The sequence below is a fragment of the Beta vulgaris genome, chromosome 3 (assembly GCF_026745355.1).
Source record: "Beta vulgaris subsp. vulgaris cultivar EL10 chromosome 3, EL10.2, whole genome shotgun sequence".
Classification (NCBI taxonomy): Eukaryota; Viridiplantae; Streptophyta; class Magnoliopsida; order Caryophyllales; family Amaranthaceae; genus Beta; species Beta vulgaris.
In genome coordinates, this window is record NC_079204.1 from 55,203,451 (window position 1) to 55,230,188 (window position 26,738).

General features: G+C 39.1%; 3 protein-coding genes across 3 annotated transcripts; 1 reads left to right on the plus strand and 2 right to left on the minus strand.

Annotated features, from left to right (window-relative positions):
- LOC104889635 (E3 ubiquitin-protein ligase At4g11680) lies at positions 1-7,069 on the plus strand. The gene is made up of 4 exons (XM_010674901.3): positions 1-708; positions 2,380-2,499; positions 5,632-5,884; positions 6,605-7,069. The coding sequence occupies exons 1-4, from the start codon at positions 305-307 to the stop codon at positions 6,767-6,769; spliced, it is 942 nt and encodes a 313-aa protein (XP_010673203.2). The 5' UTR covers positions 1-304; the 3' UTR covers positions 6,770-7,069.
- Positions 7,070-7,772: 703 nt separating this feature from the next.
- Positions 7,773-9,807, minus strand: LOC104889636 (50S ribosomal protein 5 alpha, chloroplastic). Its single transcript, XM_010674902.4, has 2 exons — positions 9,638-9,807; positions 7,773-8,417 (listed from the first exon to the last, which is right to left on the minus strand). Exons 1-2 carry the CDS (start codon positions 9,711-9,713, stop codon positions 8,074-8,076), a joined length of 420 nt encoding a protein of 139 aa, XP_010673204.1. The 5' UTR covers positions 9,714-9,807; the 3' UTR covers positions 7,773-8,073.
- Positions 9,808-17,443: 7,636 nt separating this feature from the next.
- LOC130590859 (uncharacterized) lies at positions 17,444-18,246 on the minus strand. The gene is made up of 2 exons (XM_057393444.1): positions 18,138-18,246; positions 17,444-18,090 (listed from the first exon to the last, which is right to left on the minus strand). The coding sequence occupies exons 1-2, from the start codon at positions 18,244-18,246 to the stop codon at positions 17,444-17,446; spliced, it is 756 nt and encodes a 251-aa protein (XP_057249427.1).
- Positions 18,247-26,738: the final 8,492 nt, after the last annotated feature.

Here is a 26,738-nt window from a genome sequence, read left to right on the forward strand (position 1 = left end):
GAATTGAAATACAAAAAGAATATAATGAAAAAGAAATGAAAGAGGAATCCATGAATGTCCAAATTCCTAATCACCTTCCCAAAAAGGAAAATGCAACCATCTTAGAATTCTTCCCACTAATTTTATTTCCACCTTCAACAAACCTCACCTTCTCCATTCCTACCTAACAATAAACCTCAAAATCACACAACAAAAATAAATAAAATCACACTTCAAAACCAAAATCTTTATAAAAAAAAACAGCTCAAAAAATTTTCAGCTAAATTGTTTTCTTCAGTTAAAGCTTACATCTTTATTTAAAAAAATGGAGGAATCAACCCTCCAAAACTACAGACCCACCAACTGTTTAAGAAACTATTTCACTTCAAATTTTTCTCGTTGTTTTCCATTAACACCTTGCATCAATGGCGGATATTCGGAGCTTCGAATTGAGGATGATTCCGATGATGGGTCATCGGAAAATCATGTTTACTGTAAACCCTTTGTTGTTCTTGATGTAATTTGGAACTTGGGGTTTGTTTTGGTGTCTGTTTTTGTGTTGTTTTCCACCATTAGAGAGAAACCTTCAAGCCCTTTGAGGGTTTGGATTGTTGGGTATGCTTTACAGTGTCTTATGCATGTGGGGTTTGTTTATTATGAATTTTTCCGTCGCCGGAATCATGGTGGTTCGGGCCGGGTTTCGGCGTTGGAAGGTCAGTCTTACTCAAGGTAAATTACTTTGGTGGAGCAACTTTGGATTTGTTATTGTTAGTTTAATTTGATCAATTGTGTTGGTTTAATTAGTTTGGTTGTGTAATGATCATAATGTGGATATGTTTTTGGTTGGTGGGTTGTGCTTGTAATTACATGAAAGCCTTAAATGGTTGATGAGTGCAATTGGAGAAATTATAAAAGTTTGCAATTTTTGTAAGTGGGATTGAATTTAGTCATACTTTTGGGGTGCTTTTAATTGGTATTGAGTTTAGTGTTTTTGATTAATGGGTTGTGATTGTGATCAGTGAACATAAACTGATGAACATAGGGAAGAAACAAGAAAAGTTGGCATTTTGGAATTGTTATTGAATTTAGACATCTTTATTGGGCTGATTAATATGACTGATAGAGATGTTTTGATCAGTGAGTTTTGCTTTTCACCAACTGTGGCCTGAAAGTGGTTGATAAATAATATATGTGAAACAGAAATGGTTGACATTTTTCATTTTTGGGGTCTGAGGGTTTAATAAAAATGATTGGTGGTGATGTCTTTGGTTGATTTTATATGCTTGTAGTCTGCTGAAATTACTGAATCATTGATTGGTTGACTATTCACTATGTTTTGGAATTGTTATTTGTCAAACTTGTGGTCAGGGATTTGCTTTATGCATTTTAGGGGTCAGTCTTTAGTGGCAACAGATTAAGGTTATGTTTAAGTACAGTCACGGTTTTTTGTTAGTGATGGATCACTTATTTGTTGCTGAGGGAGCAGGAGCTTTTACCTAGCTTATGAGTTCCTGCCTGACTTAAAAACTCGTGCTTAAGGGGAGAAGGAGGAGGGGGTTTGGAGACCTGCGGGTGGGTGTTTGCAACTTATGGGTAGTGGTCTATCTACAATACATTTACCAACTTATAGAAGTGTGTATTTATGCCACATTGTGGTTGGAGACTGCACCTGTACTCTTCCCTGACATATTATGGAAGTATTGAGTTGAATTCCTGTAGTCACTTTGCCTGGAGACTCCTAACGAGGGTAATTTCTGTATTTTTCCATTTTTTTGTTGGAATTGGGGTCTGCTTAAGGTCATTTCCTTTGAGAGGTTATATGGATACCATTTTCACCTGATACATTTTTTTGTGTGGCTAAAATACTCTTGGCTCGTTGAAAATAGTCACTCTTACTCTTTTCTGGGGTGTGATAATAGCAGTCGTTCCTCTAAAATAGTAATACTCTAGGATTTTATTTCCTAAAATACTGTTATGATTAATGTTTTATACAATGCCGAATTTAGTACATGTGGAAAGCTCTCCATTTAGTGCAATACATAGCAGTCTCTGTAAAGTCATGTGAAGTCTATAATGTTTAGGGGATGGAACTACGTGACTGTTATGTTTGAAAAAGAGGGAGCATATATTTGAAAGTAAATTCAAGATTGTTCTTGACCTGCTTACGTGATTGCTTCTGATATTTATCTCGGACTATGCAAGTTCTCTCAGAGATGATTGTTTGGCATACAACCGATACCTTAGCTTATTTCTAGATACGGTCTAAGTTATGACATGCAGTAATAGTTGCCTTTGTTGGGAAAGCTACTCACATTGCAATTCCTGGCGTCCTTATTCTGTTGTTTGGTTCACTGAGATTTGAGAGCATCACCATTAAACCTTAACTCCTTTGATTTTCAGTGTTATGAAGAGATTGGAATCAGTGAACACAGTAGCATCATCGTTTTGGTGGGTATTTGGGTTTTACTGGATTGTTTCAGGTGGTCAATCCCTTTTACAGGATTCTCCACGCCTCTATTGGTAAGCATATATATCTTTTTATTTCTTTCCAAATCTACCTTCTAAGTGCACCTGTTTCATGTATTAAAAGAAATAGAAAGAGCTTTCTATCATGTATTATTTATGAGAAGTGACTGATATGAATAGGCTGAAAGAACTACTCTTGAAAAAACATTGTGGAGTTGTTATATATTTATGGCAATTAAAAGTTTATAGCCACTAAGTTCAAGATTAAAGTTCCTCCTCCCCAAGCGATTTTAACCCTTCTGGCTAGTATCTTGGAGATTGAAGATGGAAGCTTGCTCATGCGACACTCTTATAGGTCAATAATAGAGGGCTGTGCTGTGGTGACTTAAGAAAGTGTATCATTTGTAGCTTTTTTAGTCTGTTATCTTAATGTGACATTGCTCTAGTGGTAAGTTGTTAGACAAGCTTACTGCATTTCACATGTTAATAGTTGCATCAAATGCAGGTTATGTATTGGGTTTTTGTTGTCATGTTGTTCTTACTGCTGCTGTGTTATTGTTCTTTTATATGCTAGATTGCTACATCTGAGTGAGCTGGTAAGGTTACTGTCCTTACAAATTTATGGATAAGATTTAGGTTGGTAACAAAAGGAAGTTCCTGTAGCTGAGTACAGTTAAATATGCTTCATCTTCTTTCTAGTGGCATGTGTTTCTCTTTGTGTATGGTGATACGTACATCTAGGATCTTCCTAGGGCCCCGTCTAAGGTGGGATCCATATTGGGCATATGTGTTCGTGTATCTGTTTGGGAACCATTCAAGTTGGTGATCAAAATTTAGAGTCATGCAAGTGAGTCGAGATAACTGGATGTTTGTACCTGTGGTACTGTTCAGAGGAGTTGAAAAGGAGGTTTTAGCATCAGTGACGATCAATGCGAGAAATATGGTCCTTCAGCTCCTAATTTGTTGGTACCAAACTAGGAAGTACTTCACAATTCCAGGCTCCAGATGGAAGCTGGTGAGCTGAGTGTGATATGTGATCAATTGTGCATGCTATGTAGTTACTGCTATGTTCAGAGAGCCATCAGTGAAAAATCTTTAGGACCTTTTCTAACCCAGGTGTACTGGTCTCCATCTGTCCTAGCTTATTGGTGATCCATTTGGTCCCAATTTATTATAAATCACAACAACATGATTTTCTCTGACTTTGGATCCAATACCTAAGTTCGTAGCTAGTTCAATACACCTATTCCTTGTTCCATGGTGTTGGGGAGAATAGCTTCATTTGTATCGTTCTTTGATGGCAATGCTGCATTTTTTGGAAAAAATGAGAAGAGTTCTAAATCTTAGTCCGACTGTTCAAAGGCCATCATGGAGCTGTTGTGTGCAATCTTCACTATGTAGCTTACGGATAGATGGCGAGAAGTTAGTTGGTATCCATGTTCTTTTGGGGGTACGACTACTAAGTTGGTATGTAAAATGACAGTATCGTATATGAGTGGATCTTCGGGGGTAAATCTTGTTTGAAGCCTCCAAGGCTTAATTCTCCGAATGTGCAAGTTATGATGAGTTGCAGAAGGTACTAGATAAATGAGGCATATGGTGGGAAGTGGAGGTGTATACAACTATATGTCACTAAATTGACTGGCAATGTTTCGTGGCAATGCTTGTGAACCATTTCATATCTATGAAGACACATATTGACAAACAAGTTTTTAAAATGATGTAGCCAATAAGTGAATATTACTTGATTCATATAAGCGAAGGGAAATTAAATGGTTATATATTGGTCATGTGTGTGCACTAAGCCTCACCCCATGCGACATAGAGGGTTGTGCCTTTACAAGAGGTGTGCTTGTGCTTTTAAAATCTGAGGTCCAAGCATTACGTATTTCCTTTTATGTTACTTAAACTCTTCATTTTATCTCAAGGATCCTTGACACTCTTGACATGGGTATTGATACTTCGACACATCATTTGGGCGAAAATATAAATAAGTAGGACACGTACCTCTGCCCGAGTAACATAGTTCTCCTTCGCGCACCTTTCCTCCTCCCAATAATAATAAAAAAAATAATTATTGTGGGTGCAGAAGGGCAGTATTGCAGGGCATGATGGACTTTCTTTTTAGGTTGTTCCCAAGTGTTTTTGTCAAGATTTAAGAATCAAGTTACTCCCGACTTCATATTCATCGGGCGCAAGAAGACAGTGTGAGGGTAATATACATGCTATTTGTTGTTCTTTTTTTTTTTTGGAGGGGAGTTAGCTAATGTCTGCCTGATGTCCTTGCAATACCACTTGAATGTATCGCTCCCTGTATTACTTGGAATGTGGATGAGACCCCCGATCAGTAAAATGAATTGTGTGTTCCCTGTCTCAAAAAAAGTTGGGTTGTTCCGAAACTCAGGTTGGGATGTTGGGATCTGAGCCTGATTATTGACAACGAATTTGTGGTTTGTCTGAAACGCAGGCTAATAATTATCCATTGATCCCTTGCTGAAATTACTGACTTGGCTTGGCTCAGAATAGGCCTTGTTTGGTTTATCAGTGAAGGAGCCTGACTATTCCAAACGTCTGCTTGATGTTCTTTGATTATTCCTTATACTTCATCATAACTAAAATTTATAACCCCTTGGACTGTTTGTTGATTTACCATGTCAATTCATCTCTTTCCATATAGTTACTGAAAAGGAAATGATTTCGAGTTTTTTGGGGATCCTTCACCGGTTGCTCCTCGCATCCAACGCTCTAAGAAACTCGTCGCAAACCGCTAAAATTTTGATTGAAGAGCAGATCAAAGACTGGAAGAGGAGAAAAAAGAACAAAAAGGCACAATCAGGTTGTGTACATAAGAGATTGAGGCCTAATTATTGGGTTGACAAATTGTTGGCTTGAATACCACCAGTTATAGATTAAAATGTTCACCTCAAATGAATGGCAAAAGATCTTGGAGCATTTGTGGTGCCTCCACCAGTGCAAGCTCTCATATTCACTAGTTCAGATTGTTGTGTTTTGATCTTATTTTGCTTCTGCGTTTAAGTCTATAACTTATCTTACTAGTATTACTTTGCACATGTGGAAGACTTTCAATGACATCATAAGTATCATCTTATCATTAGTAGGTATATGACTCAATATGGTATTCTTATGCTTGGGGAACATGATAATTGATCTTTTGTTGATTTGCAGGTTAGCTGTAATATTCCTGGCACTTGATGTGTTCTTCATGATATTCTGCGTAGGAATGGCCTGTATAATTTGCCTTGCTCTCTTTTGTTGTATCCCGGTTGTGGCAATTGCTTATGCCATGACAATTAGAGAAGGAGCATCTGAAGACGAGATCAGACAACTTCCAAAGTATAGGTTTCACCAGTCTCATGCGTCAAGGATATCAGCAAACACGGATGCTGTTGACGAACTAGCCTTGCAGTTTGAAGATTCTGTGAGTGGCTCTGCTTATTCTTATTTTATCTTATATATGATCATATACTTTAAGCATGAAATTTTTTCTATCTTTTTCTCAAAGAACTCAAGTCTAGGGCATCAACATCAAGCATATTGATGCCATTAGGATAACTTTAGTGGTTAGCAAAGATCAATAGGCCATTTGTTTCAGGAAAAGTTGCGGAAAAATTCACTTGGAGAAACAGATTTCACTTTCTTAAAGGTGATTGAAATCTGATTGATATGAAATGTAAGATAGCATAACCTAGGAATAGCAATAGGTTGGATCAAATCGGATTCACCAAACTCGATATCCCGTTCCACCTCTATTTGAGTTTGGATTCTTTTCAAAAGTTCAACTCGGATTAGATTTTCTTTACTCAGATTGTGGGTCTGACTTGAATTGGATTAGGACGATCACAAATATCAGAGTTTTAGAAAACAATTACACTATATTTACTTGATGTTGAAAAGTGCAAACATAATTAGATGTTATTTTGATACATAAGTTGATGAGGTGGCAATATTGTTCAGATTCGATTCAAATCTTAAATAAGCTCATTATCCTGTTAGATTCAAATCAGATATTCATTTTCTCTGACTTGGATCAGATTTTTGTTCTTTGGATCAAGTCGGAAAGGTTCATATTCGAATCATTTTCCACCCTAAGTCCGTAACAAGGTGTCTTTAGGATCTGACAGGTTTGTGCAATTTGCAGGAATGCTGCATTTGCTTATCTCGATACATGGAAGGAGCGGAATTATGCACTCTTCCATGCAATCACAGTTTCCATTATGGATGCATCAGCAGATGGTTGCGGATAAATGCTACCTGCCCACTTTGCAAATATAATATCAAGGCCAAAGGTGATGCATTGGTCTGATAGACATGCTCCCTGAAGCTGTGATTATTGGTGCCTCGGCTAAGTCTTCTCCCTTCGAAACTGTTGGAGATCAGAAGTCTTAACTGTTACATCTCAATGATCTGTTGGCAGCTACTGACAGATCATGTAGAAAGGCAATTTGTAGAGAGAACTATTTCCCCCGGCTTGTGTAGTCTTAACTGTTAAACTAGTGTAAATAGCCAATTTCCTAGTCAGGCTTCTTTCTGTGTTGCCCACCATAGCATCATTTTTCTTGGTAATTTTGATCTTGAAGCAACTGACCATTGAGTTGCTGTTGAAGATGTTGGCATTGTGACTAAGTTGTTGAAGCAACCTAAGAGGCAGTACCACTATGTAAACCACTGGCCGATTAGCCAAGTTGGTATTAAAAAAAAAATACCCTTTTGCCTCTTTGGTAAATAAAAAGCCCCGTTGCTCGAGTTATCTAGAAAAAAAAATGCAACTCCACATTGGTAAATATGACACATTTATTTAACATAACTAATTGTCCAAATTTGAATAAAATGTAAATTAAGGGTTTTGTGATGACTTAGCTAGGGTCAAGTGGTCAACCGATCCAATCCCAGAGATTGGGCATGTGTTTCTCAATGAAGAGAAGGAATAGTGAGAAAACAGTAGCATACATTCGCAGCTAGGAAGTTGCGGCCTTCTCAAGGCGAAACACTAACCAAGACCTAGGATCAAATCCTGTCTACATCATTGTGCTTGGTCGCTCATTTACACACACAAAAAATCAAAGAGAGTTATTGAAAAGATTTGAAACAAACTTACCAGTTGTGAATATAGTAAAAAGTGAAAGCTGGACTATATATTAACAGAAATGACCAAACTTCATCAAGCACCCCCCCCCCCTTCACTAGGGAAGATAATAATCAAGGTCCTTGTAGGGTTGATGGAATGCTGATTCTATCACCCTATAGCAACTTTATGCACAAGAAAAAGGGCTAAATTTAGGATTATTCAGAACAAAAACAACTAATGCTAAGTCAAGAATTTTTTTTTACATTGCCCTTGATAGATTGTCACAAACAGAAGGTAATCAATTACAATGTTCAAGCATATACATTCTGTTGAAATGGAAAAGATGTGCATATCTATGTTTTTCATCAACTCTGGGATCTACAGGACAAAGTTTCTCTTCTATTACAAATACACAAGTAATCTCAGTGAAGTAACCAAAGTTCAAAAACAAGATGAATTGCTCCTTCAAAACAAGCTACAAAAGAACAGATTAAATATTTTTTTGAAAGCCAAACAGTTAAAAAACCTGGCTAATGCTTTCCTTATACATTCTTGAGCTTCTTCATCTTTGAAGGTGGCCATCGGCCCTTCTTCCTCATCTTTCTTTTGCGCATAAGCCGATTCCTTCGAAGTCTGATCTTCTTTGCAATTTTCATCTTCAACTTCTGTTCAAGATTCAGCTGCACCTTTGACTCCAGTGGAAGACTCTGAACCGGAATGTTTTCTTTACTCTCCGACTGATCTCCAGCTTCTCCAGCTGGTTCTTCTGCAGCTGAGGCCATGGCAACGACAGTGCCCCTCTTTTGAGCAACTATAGGTGCATGAGCCTGTAAGCTGTGTCCAACGGTTGGAAGCAATGTAACAGACACATGTCTGAGCCTGATAGCTGAAAGCCCACCTCAAAAAGATCAGATATCTATCAAGGCAGTATAACACATGATACATCACACAGAGGTACAGGCCAGGATCAACCTTCATGTTCTTTTTAAAATCAAAATTCAATTGTTGAAAGGCCACCAGAAAAGCAATAACAATCCAAAACAATACAGTAATACAGTGCAACAGCCTACAAATGGAAAACTATAAAAGAGAACTCACGGTCTTGATAATGGCCCCTACTTACAAAAGTAATATTACTTTCCCCATCTGGCATTAAATGAAACGCTTCTCTCTTTTATGTGAGAGCTCTGCGAGAGAAACATTTCATTTATTTCAGAACAAAGGAAGTATATTCTTGAGGCAGTATACTATAAGCCCCTGTAAAGCGCGGAAACCTCAGCCATTCACAATTCACAAACCCTTTCCTTACTCAAAACCTCAGCCATTTCCATTACGCCCAAAAATCGCTAGAAGCCTACAACATGAGGTTCTCCCATTTTCAAAACGTTTCTATTTCCGAAACCCCAGCCTATTCTGTGCTACATAGATAAGGCCTATACAATGCCCTGAAATATCTATATACAAGCAAAGATCCCACAATTAGCACACTATAATTCTGTGTCAAAAGAAGTAAGTAAACTAATAAAAACCGGAGAGAGTATAGGACAAATCATCAACATGAGGGATGAAATTGTATTCCTATTTGTAACTAACAAAAGCAAGTCAAGCTTTGATAGACAACTAGCAATAAAATTTTTCTTCTTTAATCCCACATTCCCATGTAAAGCCTCCAAATTTAGATTAAAAGGCTCCAGAAAATAAAATTTTAACCAACTAAATTAAAAGAAAGGAGCAAAATTTGGTAGCCCAATCGAACCCAGAAGATAAGTAGTAATTCCCATCAATGATACATCAACAACATTCTTACAAAAGATTGAAAAAATAAAGCAAAGCATTGAAATGGCATAAAATTGGACCCAAAATAACATAACCAAAGTAGCACTCCAACTGTTCGACAAAATGCTCAAGTGAAACTCAAAATCAAGATAAAGCAAAAAAAAAAAAAAAACAGCACAATGCAGATTATAGACAAATGGGTAGTTGAACAACTATGTAAAAAACACAAAACTATAAAAGATAAGGTAGTATTTAGAATTCAATCACATAAAATTTGATATGAATGATGCAGAAAATTGAGACCCATAAAGAAGAAAAAGAAGAACTTACGGAAGGAAGAAGAAAGAGCAATGGAAGTGATAGGAGGAGCAGGAGAGAGAGAGAGGAGAGGTGAAAGGAGAGCCATCTCTCTGCTGAAAGCAGTACAGTAGAAGGGTGGCTTTTGGATAAGCTTTTGTAGGAGGGAGGGGTCTTTTTTCTTCTTCTCTTTTCTTTTGGGTGGGTTGTTTTCTTGAATTACCAAAGTAACTACAAGTTTTTACTCCGACGGTCTGGCTTATGCTGATTGTCGGTCGAGCCGAGTCCGGACTATGGTCGGCTTGGTTTGTATTCATTTGAGTTATTTGAACTCGAGATGAGCTTGAAACTTAACGAGCCAAGTTTTGACTAAATCTAAATAAGCTGAGCTCGAATTGTTTACGAACAAGCTTGACTCTTTAGCTCCTGTTTATGCCAAATTCTGATCAGGCAGAACTTAGCTGAGGATCTACAGCTAATGGAGATGCAGCTACAAACAACAAAAGATACTAGCTACAGAATTGAAAGAGAATGCAAAGCAAAGGCAAAGACACCAAGAAATGGTGACGCGGAAAACCCCAGGAAGAGGGTAAAAACCGCGGGTGGAATTGAGTCCACCAATCCACTATTTGAGAAGATTACAACTTATAGCTAGCAGCTAGCAGCTTAGAGCTTGTCCTAAATACACTTGAGAATATTGTAAATGTAGAAGAGAGAAAGAATGTAAGTAAGTGCAATGTAAAGACTTGTGTTGTACAGAGTGTTATTCCCTTCTATTTATACTAATACAATTGTATAACGTTACTCCTTATTTGAACGTTGCATAACTAACTTCCCTACGAAAGTGCCACACCTCCTAGAATCTAGGGAGATCCCTTCTTCTGCTGGCTAACCACTTCCTCCTATTTCTCTGGCGTAACGTCACTTATTTTGACTTGGTCTTGATCAGTATCCAATGCTCTTTCAACTGAATTTATTCAACTCCCTTCGTCTCTGCTTGCTGTAGCTGCTACCTGATAATCCCTAGCTGGAACAGATGCATAACCTGCAGGTTCAGCTTAGGAAATTTTTAGGACATAACAATTGCCCCTAACTTGTGATGCCAACCTAGGCGTAGCTGAGTTAAAATCGCAAGTTACCAATCAAAAACAAACTGTTAGCAAAAGGACTTAAGATTTAAACAAACTTGTATTTCTTAAAATTTTATCTCTTAATCTGAGGAATTAAAACGCGTGAAGATAACAACTTTTACTCTAGAAGAAATTCCTTTAATCCGCTAAAAGATAATTTTCTTGGGAAGAGAAAAAATTCATCAGATAAATGATTACTTATCAACAGCTAAAAGATAATTTTTTTACGCATCAATAAATTTTTATCCGTTAACCCAAACTACCGTTGAGCTACCAGTATTTAAAGGACTCCTCCTCTTTTCCTGAACTTCACTTTATTTTCTAGCGACTTCATCTCCTTCTCAGGTAAAGCTTCTTTCTCTTTCTTTCTTCCTCAAGAACTCTGTAGATTTTTTCTTCTTTTCTAATGGGTAGAGCCATAGATGACGTTGCTTCGTCTGTTACTGAGAGAGATCTTGAGGTGCTTAAAGTTCTGGGGGGTTTCCCTGAAAGTGCTCAGATTATCCTCCCTACTCCCACATGCAGGCCGAAACCTGCCCTGAAGATTACATTTGCTACTTACGAGCACCCTTTTTACCTAGGATACAATTACACCTTTTCCCCCCTCACTAGATCTTTCATGGAAGTCTTGCACCTTTCTCCTGGCCAGCTGATGCCAGCTTTTTGGAAAACCTGCCTAACCTTAGAAGCCCTAACTAAGACATGGCATAATCCTTTCTCTCTAAACGAACTATGACTGCCTATAGCGTTAGAAATCGGGCAAGGGTTTCATCACTTTTAGGGCTAAGGCTCCCTTCCCCCCATTAATAGAAGGTACAATTGCATCAGACTCTATTGGAAGACTAGGTATTTCTTTGTAGTGAAAGATTCGCTGGGCGAAGCTGGGGGCCCTCTAGTTGGGGGTTGGTCTACTAAAGGTACCTAACTGTTCAATTTGGCTTTGTTTCTAAAAATGAATTAACTAGGTTCTTACCTTGTTTCTCTTGCAGGTCTTGGCCCTATTATCTCCCAGATTCCTGAACAAGCTGAGAGGCTACAGGCTTGCTTAATTTCCCTATCGAGGAACGCACCTTCACAGCTCCTGCTGAAGTTTTACCTCTGGATTCTAAGGCTTCTTCTCGTACCAATTCAATGTCGACAGGTAATTTTGATTTTTGGTGAAGGTTTTACTTTGCTCAAATTCTTGATATTAGGCTAACTAGGTTTTCCTCATCCATGCAGCTCCAGCAAGGTCTAGCAATTTGTCTGATGAAGATGCTATGGATAGGCTGAAGAATAGGAAGAGATCAGCAGCCTCTTCTGGGCAGACTCAGGTTGAGAGGGTTCCTCGCAAGCACCTTCGCTCATCTACCATCCCAACCACCATTGATATCACGACGATTCTCCTAAGATGAAGTCCTCGTGAGCTTTCCTGCGACTTTCTAGCTGAAGAAGGTCTAGAAGGTGGGATCTGGCCTGCAGCTGACAAGCTCGTATTCCCAGCTGCACAAAAGAGGTTAAAGGGACAGGACCCTGAGGTCATCCTGAACATGCTGTTCAGCTATCCCTCAGGTTAGTAACGTCTTTTGACTTACTTTAGATTAAGAAAATGATTACTGCCGCTTATGATTTTCATTGCCTCATCAGCTTTCCCAGAGCTGCATAGCTGCCAGGGACAGCTTGCGGACTGTCGCTACCCTTCAGGATAAGGTGGCTCGTCTGCAAAAGGACAATTTGAGCCACCAAGCTAAGCTGGAGAGGGAGAAACAGTCCGGCTGGATGCTGAGAGCAAGTTAGCTGCTGAGCAAAAATTAATGGAGAAAGAGAGGCAGGAAAAAGATGAAAGATAGCTGAGGCGGAGAAAGAAAATGCGCGCCTGAACACAGTTGTCAGAGATGCTGAAGAAGGGTTTTGATGTTCAAGCTGAAGCAAAAATTATTGAAACTGCGAAGCTGGCATACCTGATAAAATTCAAGAAGCTGGACGACAAGGGTATCAACTTTTATATCGACAGGTTCCTCAAGCTGGACTCGATGGCTGCCTTGGAGGCCCTAGCTACTGGTGGAAGGCAGATGACTCAGAACAATCTACAGCTGGATCTCCTCCACTGCTTAACCAGCCAGAGGGTGCCGCTCCAGCTAGCAAGGACGAAACTGTTGGTGATGATGCCAGCGTAGCTTCCTAGTTTCTTTAGTACTTTATCAGCTTTCTTTCTGGAACAGTTTAGTTTTAATTAGCTTTGGAATTTTACCATTGCCTACGGGGGCAATGCGTTTTTGTAAGAACATATTTCCTTTTAGTAATTTAATCGTTTGAACTTATGCTTTGCCTTTTGATCTTAGCTATTGATACTTTGATAAATACTTAAGTTACATGCATGCTTTTTGATCTTAGATATTAGAACAACTATTTACCTGGGGTAAGTGTTGTTCAACTCAGGTTGGGCCCGTTTTCTTGGTGCTACGACCATTCAGCTAAGTTTGGGTGAACTAACCCTTAGCTGCTTGATGCTGGTCTACGACCTTGAGCTGAATCTCGAAATTCCAGCTACCCACCTGGGTGCTGCAACCCCTTGCGTTTACCTGCGTATGAAGTGGACTTTAGATGGCTTGCTGCTACGAGCATAAAATACTTAAGTTGTTAGACAAATTAATTGTTGTTTACCTGGTGGACCAATGCTTTCAAAGCAGTGGTTGCTTTCGAAGATTCTGGCGTCTTTGGCCCGGTGATAACCTGGTTGATGCCCCAGGTCAGAAATGATATAGCTTGAGGTGAGAAGCGTTCCAGCTTCTAGGTACTGCTTTTCCATCTTAGTAGTTAAGCGATAAGCCCCCTTTCCAACTACTTGATCGATTAGATAGGGGCCTTCCCAGCTGATTCCTAATTTACCCGCATTGACTTCTTGGGTATTCTGAAAAACTTTCCTTAGAACCCAATCTCCTACCTTGAATACTTTAGCTTTGACATTCTTGTTGAAGCTACGAGCCACTATTTGTTGTTGTGCAGCCATTCGTATTAATGCACTATCTCTTAACTCTTCGATGGAATCTAGGTCGTAGCTAAGTTCCTTGTCGTTGGCTTCAGGAGTCATCAATCCATATCTAGCTGTAGGGACAGCTACTTCCGCAGGTAGCACCGCCTCGCATCCATACACAAGTGAAAAAGGAGTTCTTCCTGTGGCGCCTCTTGGTGTTGTTCTGTTTGCCCACAGCACCTTAGGTAGCTCTTCTACCCATCTTCCCTTCTTAGCTTTTAGGCGCCTCTTAATGCCATTGATAATTACTTTATTGCTGGACTCAGCTTGTCCGTTAGCTTGCGGATATCTAGGTGTGGAAGTTATCAAGCTGATGTTCCATTCGTGACAGAATTGCCTTGTCTTGTCACTTATGAATTGTGATCCGTTATCACAAATGATTTCGCTGGTACCCCGAATCTGCAGATAATGTTAGTATGCAAAAAGGATATTACTTCTTTATCTCTCACCTGCTGGAATGCCCCAGCTTCGATCCATTTGGAGAAGTAGTCCGTGAGTGCTAGCATGAAAACTTTTTGCCCTGGAGCTACAGGTAATTTCCCCACAATGTCCATGCCCCACCTCATGAAAGGCCAGGGTGTTAAGGTGGGGTGCAATATCTCAGCTGGCTGATGTGTCATGCCTGCGTGTTTTTGGCAGCTTTCGCATTTTTGCACATACTTCTTAGCATCAGCACGCATGGTTGGCCAATAATACCCGTATGCTAGGATTTTGTTTGATAAGCTTCTTCCAGCTGCATGAGACCCGCATTCACCTTCATGGAACTCCTTGAGGTGGGCTCCCATTGGTCTTTTCTAAGCACTTTGTAATAGATCGTAGCTGGCGCAAGCTCTTTTGAATAGAGTGCCAGAAATAACATGATATTTGTGGCTTTCATTCGCAGCTTCCTAGCTTCCAGCTTATCTTCTGGCAAGATGCCCCTCTCCAGAAAATCGATGATTGGCTGGGTCCAGCTAGTGCTTCCTGCCTGGCTGTCATCTGATTGCACCATGTTTACCTCTTTGCTGATAGCTGGCTCAGCTAGGTGGGCTATAGGTATTGATTTGAAATCGCATTTTCTGAGTGCTGATCCGAGGTTAGCTAGGGCGTCGGCCTTGGTATTCTGGTCCCTTGGGATCTGTTTTATCTGAACTCTTCGAATAACTTGGCTTTGTCTTTGGCTAGCTCCAGGTAAGAGGCCATTTTAGAATCTTTAGCTGCGTACTCTCCATTTACCTGGCTTACTATTAGCAACGAATCACTGAAGACACGCAAACTGTTAGCTTTTAAATCATGTGCTAGTATCATACCTGCGATTAAGGCCTCATATTCAGCTTCATTGTTGGTAGCTTTAAAATCGCAGCAGATAGCGCGTACTATCATGTCCCCTTGTGGCGACTTTAGCACTATACCTAGACCAGCCCCTCTGAAGTTTGAAGATCCATCTACATACAGCTGCCATGAGCCTGATTTACCTACTTTGTTAACGTGGCGCACTTCTTCCTCAGCGGTAGCAGCTAAGTCAGGGCTAAAGTCTGCCACAAAGTCAGCTAGGGCTTGCGATTTTATAGCTGTCCTGGGTAGATACCTAATGTCATGTGCACTCAGGGATATGGCCCATTTGGCCATTCTCCCTGAATGCTCAGGTTTTCGTAATACTGCTTTGATGGGGTAATTAGTCATAACATGAATGGGGTGAGACTCAAAATAGTGCCTCAACTTACGAGATGCCATATATAAAGCTAAACTAACTTTTCAAGTGATGTGTACCTGGTTTCAGCATCCAGCAAGGATTTGCTAACGTAATAAACTGGGAGTTGTTGATTTTCAGCTTCCCTGGCTAGTACCGCACTTACCGCTTTGCTGCTAACAGCTAGATACAGCTGGAGAGTCTCTCCTGTGGATGGCTTTGATAGAGGGGAGGTTGAGCCAGGTAGGCCTTCAGATCCTGCAATGCAGCTTCATGCTCATCTGTCGCAGTTGAATCCTTTATTCTTTTTTAGCACGTTGTAAAACAAGTGGCACTTGTCGGATGATCTGGATATGAATCTGTTCAGTGCAGCTACCCTTCCTGTCAGCTTCTGGACCTCTTTCAGGTTTCGCGGTGACTGGATGTTGATTAGTGCTTGCACTTGGCTGGGATTGGCTTCTATTCCTCGCTGGGTGACTATGTAGCCCAAAAACTTGCCTGCTGGGACACCAAGGAACACTTGCTAGGATTGAGCTTCATCCCATACTTCTTTAAGACCTCAAAGGTTTCTTGCAGGTGGTCCACATGATCCTCTGCTTTCTTTGTTTTGACCAGCATGTCATCTATATAGACTTCCATCGTGTCCCCCAGCTGCTTCTCGAACATCTTGTTGACTAGCCGCTGGTAGGTGGCACCCGCATTTTTTAGCCCAAAGGGCATTACCTTGTAACAATAGATGCCTCTTTCAGTCATGAAGGCGGTCTTTTCTTGGTCTGCAGGATCCATTAGTATCTGATTGTAACCTGAGTACGCATCTAGGAATGTAGCCTTTCATGGCCAGCTGTAGCGTCCACAATGCATCAATATGTGGCAGCGGGAATGGATCTTTGGGCACGCCTTATTGAGATCTGTAAAATCGATGCACACCCGCCATTTGCCATTTTTCTTTCCAACAACCACCACGTTAGCTAGCCAGTCGGGATATTTGACTTCTCGGATTTTGCCAGCTTTGAGTAGCTTGTCCACCTCCTCGTTGACTATCATATTTCTTTCTGGAGCAAACTTCCTTCTTTTCTGCTTCACGGGCTTTGAGTTGGGATCGACGTTTAGCTTATGGGTGATGATGTCAGGCTCAATGCCTACCATATCTTCATGGCTCCACGCAAAACAGCTTACATTTTTCTTTAAGAATTCAATAATCCGCTGCTTCTCCTCAGCTGGCAGGGATGCCCCAATCTGCACGGTCTGCTCTGGCTTTGCTGGGTCCAACGCCACTTCATCTACATCTTGATCTGTTGGCTTGGCTGGCGCTGGACCTTGCTGTAATTGCTAGATAGATTCCTTTTTTGCTTTTAGAGATATGCTATAGCATTCCCTAGCCAGCTTGCGATCGCCCCTGATTTCTTGTACTCCCCACTTGGTAGGGAACTTAATAGTCTGGTGATAGGTGGAAGGTACAGCTCGCATTTTGTGGATCCATGGTGTCCCCATTATGATGTTGTATGCTGAGGGACAATCTACCACATTGAACCTGGTTTGGAGGTTGACTCCTTTTGCATAAGTGGGCAATACGATTTTCCGAGCGTTGTAGCTGGCTCGCCATTGAACCCGAACAGAACGGTTGCTTTCCTGAGGATATCAGCTTCCTGCAGCCCCATGCTTTCTAGAGCACTTTTAAAATGATATTAGCTGAGCTGCCATTGTCTATCAAGACTCGCTTCATGAGGCAATTGCTGACGGTGAGAGACCGACGAGGCCGTCATGATTATCAGCTTCCTCATCTCCATCTTCTTCGTCGAAGCTGATGGTCATGCTTCTGAGCTTTTTCTCTTCAGCACTCCTCAGCGGGCTAGGTGCAGTTTTGGAACCTTCTCGAGCAAATCTCTTGGCTGCAGAGTATGTTAGTCCACATATTTCTGAACCTCCAGAGATAGAATTGATTACCTTATCGTGTAGGGGCTCAGGTGGCGGATGAGGCTGTTGCTGGCTGGGGCCAGCTTTATCTTCTTGCTGCCCCTTCTTCCCCATCAAGTGCTCGAGATAGCCCTTCTTGAGCAGCCAGCCACCTCCTTTTTGAGAGCATTGCATTCTTCTGTTCGATGGCCATGGTCGCCATGGTAGCTACACCACTTGGTGGTGTCCTTCTCGCTGTCTGGTCTGTCGCTTTTGCGAGGCCACCTAACTGTGGTTCCCAGCTTTTCTAGCGCGTTTACTACGCCTCCTGCATCCACGTTAAAACAGTAGGAAGCAATGGAAGGGTAATCATTGTTAGACGATTTACCTGTGGCCTTGCTGGCTACGTTATTACTTTCGCGCTTCTGATATGGCTGATGGCGCCAATCAGTCTTCTTCTGGTTCTGGGATTTCCGATCGTAGCTAGGCTCGCTCACGTACCTGGACGCCTCGTCCTCCTCGACACGTATCTCAGCCATAGCTCTGGCCCTGACCTCTTCGAATGTGCCACATGGGTACCTGGTCAATTCATAATACAATCTAGATTTATAGGTTAGTCCTCTCCTGAATGCTTCGATAGCTGTGGGAACATCCAGGTTCTTGACAGAGATCATTTCCTTGTTGAATCGATCCAGGTACTGCCTCACAGCTTCATTGGCTTTCTGGGTGATGCGGTACAAGTCGCCGGTGTGCTTCTCTAGGACTCTCTGCTGCTTGCAAACTGCATATAAAACTTGTTAATTAAAGCAGCAAAATTTTGAATGCTACCTGGCTTAAGACTTATCAGCCATTGTAAAGCAGGTCCAGATAGGGTGGCCCCAAAGGACTTGCACATGGTGGCTTCTAGCAGATGCTCAGGAATGGACAGAGTCCACATCTTCTGTTTATATTGAGCCACATGGTCATAGGGATCCGCAGCTCCATCATACAGCTTGTGAGGCTGGGTCACGTTGATCTTTTTGGGAATCCTGGCTCTTGCGATTTCTTCCACGAAGGGGGATTGGGCTAGCCATCAGGAGATTCTTCAGCCACAGGGGTAGGTGCTCCAGGCAGCTTCGTCAGCATGCGAAGTATTTTCCTGTTCTGAGATTCTAGGAGCGCCATTTTCTTAGCTGCGGGATCAGCTTCATCTGCTTCATCGTCGGACCTAGCTGCTCCATCTTCACCTTCACTGGCCTCGGAATCTTCGAGATCAAGCACTTAGGAATTACTGTTCCGGATACGCTGTTTGGGCGTTTTGTACTTTTGACAGAATCCAATTCTTTTCTGAGGCTGTCAATGGTCTGCTGGGCCTCAGATTGAGTGCGGTGAAGGTCCTCTTGAGCCTTCAGCAAAGCCCTTTCATTGCTTCAGCAGAATCGTCAGCCATTTCAAAGTTGGGTTGAAGTGTTTCTTTTTTTGGGATTTTGATGAGAGTTTAGCTGTAGAGCCCCACGGTGGGCGCCAAACTGTTTATGCCAAATTCTGATCAGGCAGAACTTAGCTGAGGATCTACAGCTAATGGAGATGCAGCTACAAACAACAAAAGATCTAGCTACGGAATTAAAAGAGAATGCAAAGAAAGGCAAAGACACCAAGAAATGGTGACGCGGAAAACCCCAGGAAGAGGGAAAACCGCGGGTGGAATTGAGTCCACCAATCCACTATTTGAGAAGATTACAACTTATAGCTAGCAGCTAGCAGCTTAGAGCTTGTACTAAATACACTTGAGAATATTGTAAATGTAGAAGAGAGAAAGAATGTAATAAGTAGCAATGTAAAGACTTGTGTTTACAGAGTGTTATTCCCTTCTATTTATACTAATACAATTGTATAACGTTACTCCTTATTTGAACGTTGCATAACTAACTTCCCTACGAAAGTGCCACAACTCCTAGAATCTAGGGAGATCTCTTCTTCTGCTGGCTAACCACTTCCTCCTATTTCTTGGCGTAACGTCACTTATTTGACTTGGTCTTGATCAGTATCCAATGCTCTTTCAACTGAATTTATTCAACTCCCTTCGTCTCTGCTTGCTGTAGCTGCTACCTGATAATCCCTAGCTGGAACAGATGCATAACCTGCAGGTTCAGCTTAGGAAATTTTTAGGACATAACAGCTCCTTAGTTTTTACATGTTTTTTTTTTTGTTTTTCCTATTTTAATATTTGAAATTTATAGGTTTTCTTATAGACAATGAAACTATTAAGTTATTATTGTGTCATATCTAGGTTAATATATTTATGTATATATAAAAAAAATATTATTTATTTATATAAAACTATAATCGAGCCTGTTCACGAGCTTTCGAATCGAGCTTTGCCTAGCTCAGCTCGACTCCTTAAAGTCTCTAGTCGAATCTGAATCCGAGCTAAACCACCACAAGGCGAGTTCTAATGGAGCCGATCCCAAACTATTCGCGAACATACAGGCTCCTTAACATCCCTAAACTTCGATCCCTCATTTAATAAACAAGTCGAGTTAAAAGTCACGAAAAGGTAATCACTCAACTTGTTTAGTAGCTCCATATTTTTATAGGAAAATTCATCAAAACAATCCCAAATATATAGGTATCAATGTATCATGTATTATTTCCAGAAACAATCCATTGTACTCTAACATGTATTATTTCAGCCATCATGCTAGGTATCATGCAATTTTGGAAAGTAATAAGGCTATTTACCTAACTATTTTCTTTTTTTTTTTTTAAGACCATGGCCTTGTTTGTTAACTTCCTTTTCCTTGAGAGTCCTTCCTAAAAGGTTTGTTCGATGAGAAACAATATATATAGGTCGTAAATATATTTAAATTTTTTATTGTCTTGAATACATTATCTTACTCTTGCTCCATTGAACAAAAATGTATATTAATATTCTCACTCTTGCATGCTCTACTTTGATTCAAAATCCAACACGCAAGGTGATCAACATACCTCATGCTCCATAGAAAATATTTAGGTGAATAATTTTTCTCTTTTAAAATGTTCAAACCTATAAATGTGCAAATCTTGAAGTCCCCATAAACTAGTGTGATAATTATTAGTATAAAAATACTCCATAGAAATAATGCAAATATTTTCACAAGTTTTCCTTAGCATGATCTTGCCTCTAGTAAATATTTGTTGTTACGCAACTTCTCTACTATTCTTGACACCAATGGATATGCATCTAAAACATGTAATTTTCGTGAACAACTTACTTGCATTATTCTACTTCTTGCATTCTAGCCTTTATAAAAATGGATACCTAAAGGGTGTAAAATGTAAATCATACTTAAATATGACATTTCAAAGAATTCCAAAGATGAAAATCTCGTGTGCTCTCTTCTTCACTCTAGTGCTGATCTTGGGGATCTCACATGGTAACATTCTCCTCTCTAATCACTCATCAAAGGAGGAACTAAAAAAATATTAAAGGGTAACAAAAATTACATTTGTTTACTTTAGTCTCAACAACAAATTAATAATATGGGGCTGTTGAGGTTAGTGTCCACTTTTATGTGTTGGCTATAAATGTCACAAGTTATTTAATGTATAATAATTATAGATGAAGTGAATAGAATTCAATTATTATTATACTCACTTCATCCCAGAATTCAAGTAGTAGCGCTTATATTTTATTTTGGATGTTCCGAAATATTGTGCCTACTTCATTTTTTTTATCAGTTTGATTTGACTAAATTGGCCTCAATTTTTACAAAATTTCCAAAATATTCATACCATTTCGATGAAAATTTATTGCTTTTTGATCATTTTTTAAAGGAAGAAGAAATAAGTAGTAGTTCCAAGACAAATATTAATTTTTTTAGAATACTACTACTCCCTTCATTTTTATTAATTCATGTGAAAAAAGAAGAAGTAAGCATTATATAATGAGATTGAAGGAGTATATAAACAAATATTTTTCTTATAATAAAAATATATATTTTTCTTATAATAAAAAATATATATTTTTCTTTCATGATCCTAATATTTCAGTTTTAGTTTATTATACTAACCTCAATATTTTTTTTTGGTTTGGAAATACAATTCTAGATGGCTTGGCAAATGAACGTACATGCTTGCGTGGTCCTATTATTGGTCTTCGTGGAGGGTGCACCAAATATTCATGCGTAGAGGCTTGTGTGGAACAATTTGGATCCAGTGAAAATGGTATTTGCATGGCAAATGGTGCTTGTTGCTGTAAAATTTGATCAAAATATAAAAATCTATCTTAGCTAATTGTCAATATCATGTATTTAATGCTTATATGTATCCCTTAAGACTACATATAACATTACCCTTAATTCAAAAGGGGCGAAATAATCACTCTCCCATCTTCGTGTATGTATCTATATTAGCGATTTGTCCTCGATCTAGTGATACTAGTATTTTTTACACGCTATGAGTGCATGTCATATTAATATTTTTTTTCTCGATTAGTTATTCATAAGTGTTACACAAAATTTAATGGAACAAATATTTATAATGATTTTTGGTTTTTTTTAATATATTTTTCTTAAATCAATGTTTCGTTGATTTTTTTAGTTATTTGTTCATCATTATTCATATATCTATGAAGTGAAGGAAATACAAAGCAGAAGAAAGTCCGTGAACAAATGAAGTGGAAGCATTTGTGTATCAGATTCAATCGTTGAATATTAATAAAGTGGAGGAATTTGTGTTTCAGATTCAATCATTGAATATTAATAAAGTGGAAGAGTTTAATTTATTAAATAGAGATTATCGAATAATAATCAACATTTAGGTTTTAAAATATTATCATTATAATTATTAATATGAAATAAATTCAAGTCTTTAATTTTTGTCTGGATTGTTTCAATCAAGTTATATTGTCAATTTAATTTTTTATTAGAGTTTTTCTCACATATTAAGAGGAAATCATTCTCCTTAATTTAATATTTAATTAAAATTTGAAATTCAATTCCATTATCGACTTGTTCAATATATATGGCAAGTAGGAAGAAGAATAGACTATTAAATATATAAATGAATTTAAATCATTAAGGGTATATTAGACCTTTTGTGAGGGGACACCATCTTTCTCACCCCTTCATTTATATAATAGAGATTATTCAATAAGTGCTAAAATTTGTAACGATAAGTATCATATAAAACCGTCTTATCATGATTTGTATTAAGACATTGGAAGTTTGCTGTCCTAAGGGGGTTGCTTATGGTACAACTGACAAATTTAAAACACAATGTGACCCATTATCTAAAAGTGTTCTCTTTAACTCATAGAATGACCATTTTAACTTACAAAGTGACTTTTTTAGGAAACAAATACTTACGCTAATTTTATGGTAAGGCGGTATACACAAGACTTACTACAGTTATCCACGTCTTAGTTTCTTACCATAAATTATGGTAAAATGGTCTTATATAAGACTTAACATTGTCATATATTTTCCTACATCTCATTAGTTAGTTATCAAAACTTTTGATTATTCTAAATTGATAATAGAGATAAACTCAATAACATATCATTCCCAAATTTAAAATAAAGCATTAATTCACTAATAATTTTTCCTTTCACTAACAATTCCAACAATTTCCTACTGTTGTACTAGTCTTGTTTTTGTAAGGTGTAAGATGACAATAGCACTAACAATCCATTATTAACTCAATTCCACAATTCATTAATTAACATTCTACCAACTAAAATTTCACCAACAATTTCCACAATTTCACTAATCATGGCAGTAGGAAGCACCGTGGACTGGAGAAAGGTTTAGTGGTAATTCATTCATTAACAATTTCCATAATTACAATAAACTACAATTTACTATTAATTCATTCACCAACAATTAAAATTCACACATCCAACTATCTAAACTCACACATCCTAGTTTTATATTCGTGTGGTTCTCTGAGCAACTTACCCCCTAGTTTTATAGTCAGGGGTTCGATCCTTACCCCCAACATTATGCTGGGGTATTTCCTTAACATACTATGCATTGCCTTACCAGCCAATGTGTTGGTGTTTCCTACAGGTTAGTAGCCTTGTAAGGGTTAGCTCTTGGGCTAACTTAATTTCCTCGGTTATTTCACCAAATACCCCCGACAAATCAAAAAATTCATAATATACCCCCAATGTTTCAACAATTCACCATATACCCCTGAGTTTTCATTTTTGTGCACCAAATACCCTTTTCGTAACTGCCGTTATCTCACCGTTTGCGTTATTTACAATTTTGCCACTATTAAGCCCTAACCCTCAAATTTAAACCCTAATCTAAACCCTAATCCTTAACCCTAATCTAAACCCTAATCTAACCCATCCACCCCAACCCAGCACCCTCCATCCACCCCAACCCAGCCCAGCCCCCCACCCCCAACGCCACCCCCACCCTCGAATTCTGCCCAGCCCAGCCCAGCCCCCCACCCCACCGCCACCCCACCCTTGAATTCTGCCCAGCCTAGCCCCCACCGTCACCCCCACCCTCGAATTCTGTCCATCCCACACCCCCGCTGTCACCGCAGCCCCACCCCATCCCTCTCCCTTCCTTTTCATTTCCGCCGCTCAATTCTACCAGTCTACGCCCCACCCTCTCGCCCCTTTTCGCAGCAGCCCCACACCCCCTCCCGCTGTCACCACAGCCCCACCCTATCCCCCTCCCTTCCCTCTATTTTCGCCGCCCTCAATTATGCCAGTCTTCGCCCCACCCTCTCGCCCCTTTTTGCAGCAGCCTACACACCCCCTCTCGCTGTCACCGCAGCCCCACCCTATCCCCCTTCCCTTTCATTTCCGCCGCCCTCAATTCTCGTCCTCATCTTGCGATTTGCCCTTCAGATCTTGCCGGAAATTCGAGGATGGGGTAATTCGAAGGGGGGTTTGCGAAGATTTGCCAATTTCCGGTGGTTGGGGACTCAAATTTCGCCGTGAAAACTCGTGTGTTCTTTGCAGCGGGGGAGGGGGCAGTTGGATGGGGATGGGGACCGGTGGAGGGGAGAGGGACCGGTGGAGGGGGATCGGTGGAGGGGGACCGGTGGAGGGGGGCCCGTGGAGGGGTGGGGGTGGGGTGGGGGGCTGGTGGGGGTGGGGGAAGGGTGGGTTAGGGTTAGATTAGGATTAAGGTTAGAGTTAGATTAGGGTTAGGGTTTAGGGTTAATAATGGCAAAATGGTAAATAAAGTTAACGGTGGTTAGAAAAAGGGTATCTGGTGCACGTTTTCGAATATTCAGGGGTATACGGTGCATTTCTGAAACATTGAGGGTATATTATGAATTTTTTGATTTGTCGAAGGTATTTGGTAAAAAAACCGTAATTTCCTAATCAAAAAATATATTCATATGGTTGTCTGAGCAACTTTGCGTGAAAGGAACAGGGAGAATTTTTTTATGCAAATTTATGCTACTTCCATTACCTTGAGAAGATTAGATAGGTATAACTTTTTAAAAGTCTATTATGCTTACATTCAACTATTCAAGGTTGTCCTGCCTTGCTGTCTACGGTTAGGTATTAAGTTGGCAACTGTAATTCTCTAACCACGATCAATTAGATTGAGAGCCCCATAAGGACACAACAACTACCACAATGCCCAACTCAGAACTGATGAGAATTGAACTCCCGACCACATAATAACGAGCTTCCACTTCATACTTAGAAGTTACCTTCTCACAAAGAAAGGTTTTGAGTTTTATAATCCCACTCCGATTCTATATATATATATATATATATATATATATATATATATATATATATATATATATAAACCCTTCATAACTCACACGTCATATCTATAATACTATTCATAATCCTATTCCAACTCTACATATACAAACCTTCCATACATATTTCATGCTATAAAATAATCATATGCTCCCATAATTTCAACTTCACAACGTAGCTAAAGTTCTTTTGACATATACCTATCGATAATATACGTCGATACATTTAATCGTTCGAATATCACTATCGGCAACACCACCGCCACTGCCGCCGCCGCCGAAGGCAAGATGGTATTTCCTTACCACCTTAATATGTTTGAGTGCTTGGGTGAATCATATCATACGGTTTCTATACACATTGAAGATGACATTAAGCAAGAAATCTCTAGTAATAACAAAGTAGGGTGCGATAACTTGGAAATAAAGCAAGCTGAAAACAATGTTCAAGATCAAGAGATATTCAAGAAAGTTGAAAAGAAGAAAAAGAATTGTTATAATAAGCAAGAAAATCTTGCTATTGATCAATCATGTAGCGTAAGAATTATTGACAAACATGATGAGAAATACTATAGTAATAATATAGACGAATTCGACGATGAGGAATATGGAGATGATATGTGGTATATACCATGTTATGATGGAAAGTCAACCAAGGCAAAAAATAGAATTTTGGAGAGAAAACACTCAAATTTTGGAAAACCTAAGAAGCCAAAAAAAGGATATTTGGGGAGAAATCATTCAAGAGGATATTGATGTTTAGGCTAATTTTTAATTTTCTTACTTTATTTTTTTTATTTTTGTTTGAGGGGAAACTTTAATTAGTGGCTCTTTGGGCATGTTTTCCCCAACTTATTTTCAGTTTAGTTTAGTTTAGTTCAGTTCAGTTCTGGACAATACTTTTACTCTCACATATCACTATTCGTTTCAATTCAATTCAGTTCAGTTCGGTTCATTTCAGTTCAGTTCAGCTGTTTTATATCGGAAAGAACAAGACCTTACTTTAATTAATTTGTTTGATCTTTATGTTACTTTGTCTTGTGTTGTTTTTTTTAGATTATAATGTTATACTTTTGGAAGTTAATATTATGAAATAGTGTGTTTCTCCTTGTTTGTTCATTCTTCAAATTAACCTTGCAACAAGCAAATCCTTTACGAATTATAATATTTTAAAAGCTGATGATAATTATTTATGTTGTAGTTAGATATAATCTCCAATTAATTCACCAATCCTTTATGATTCAAAGTATACTAATGGTAAATGAAATCAAAGGTGCCTCATAATTAAATTTTACAAGAGGTAACAGTTTTTTTTTGAATATCTTTCACATTTTAACTTTAATATATAATCTTAATTAGTTAATACTTCCTTCGTGACGCGCTCTATTTTCTCGAAATTTTGAGGAGCTCGCTATATTCTCGAAAAATTCATCATCATTAATATATAATCTTTATCTGACATCTTGATTTGATACCTACTATTCGTACCACAAAATGTCAAAATGGTAATAATATGAGTATCGATTGGAAGAGTTTTCAATATCAATCACATTTATTTCTAGGGTTTCAATGATGCATAACAAATCCCAATTTGGAATTGACCACATAAAGAATAGCCTTCGATCAAGATATATCATACACGGTTCTAACTTTCACCTATGATCTGTATGTGAAGTGGGTGTCAACTAATTTAGCTAGTAAAATCTTAACAAAGTGATATTT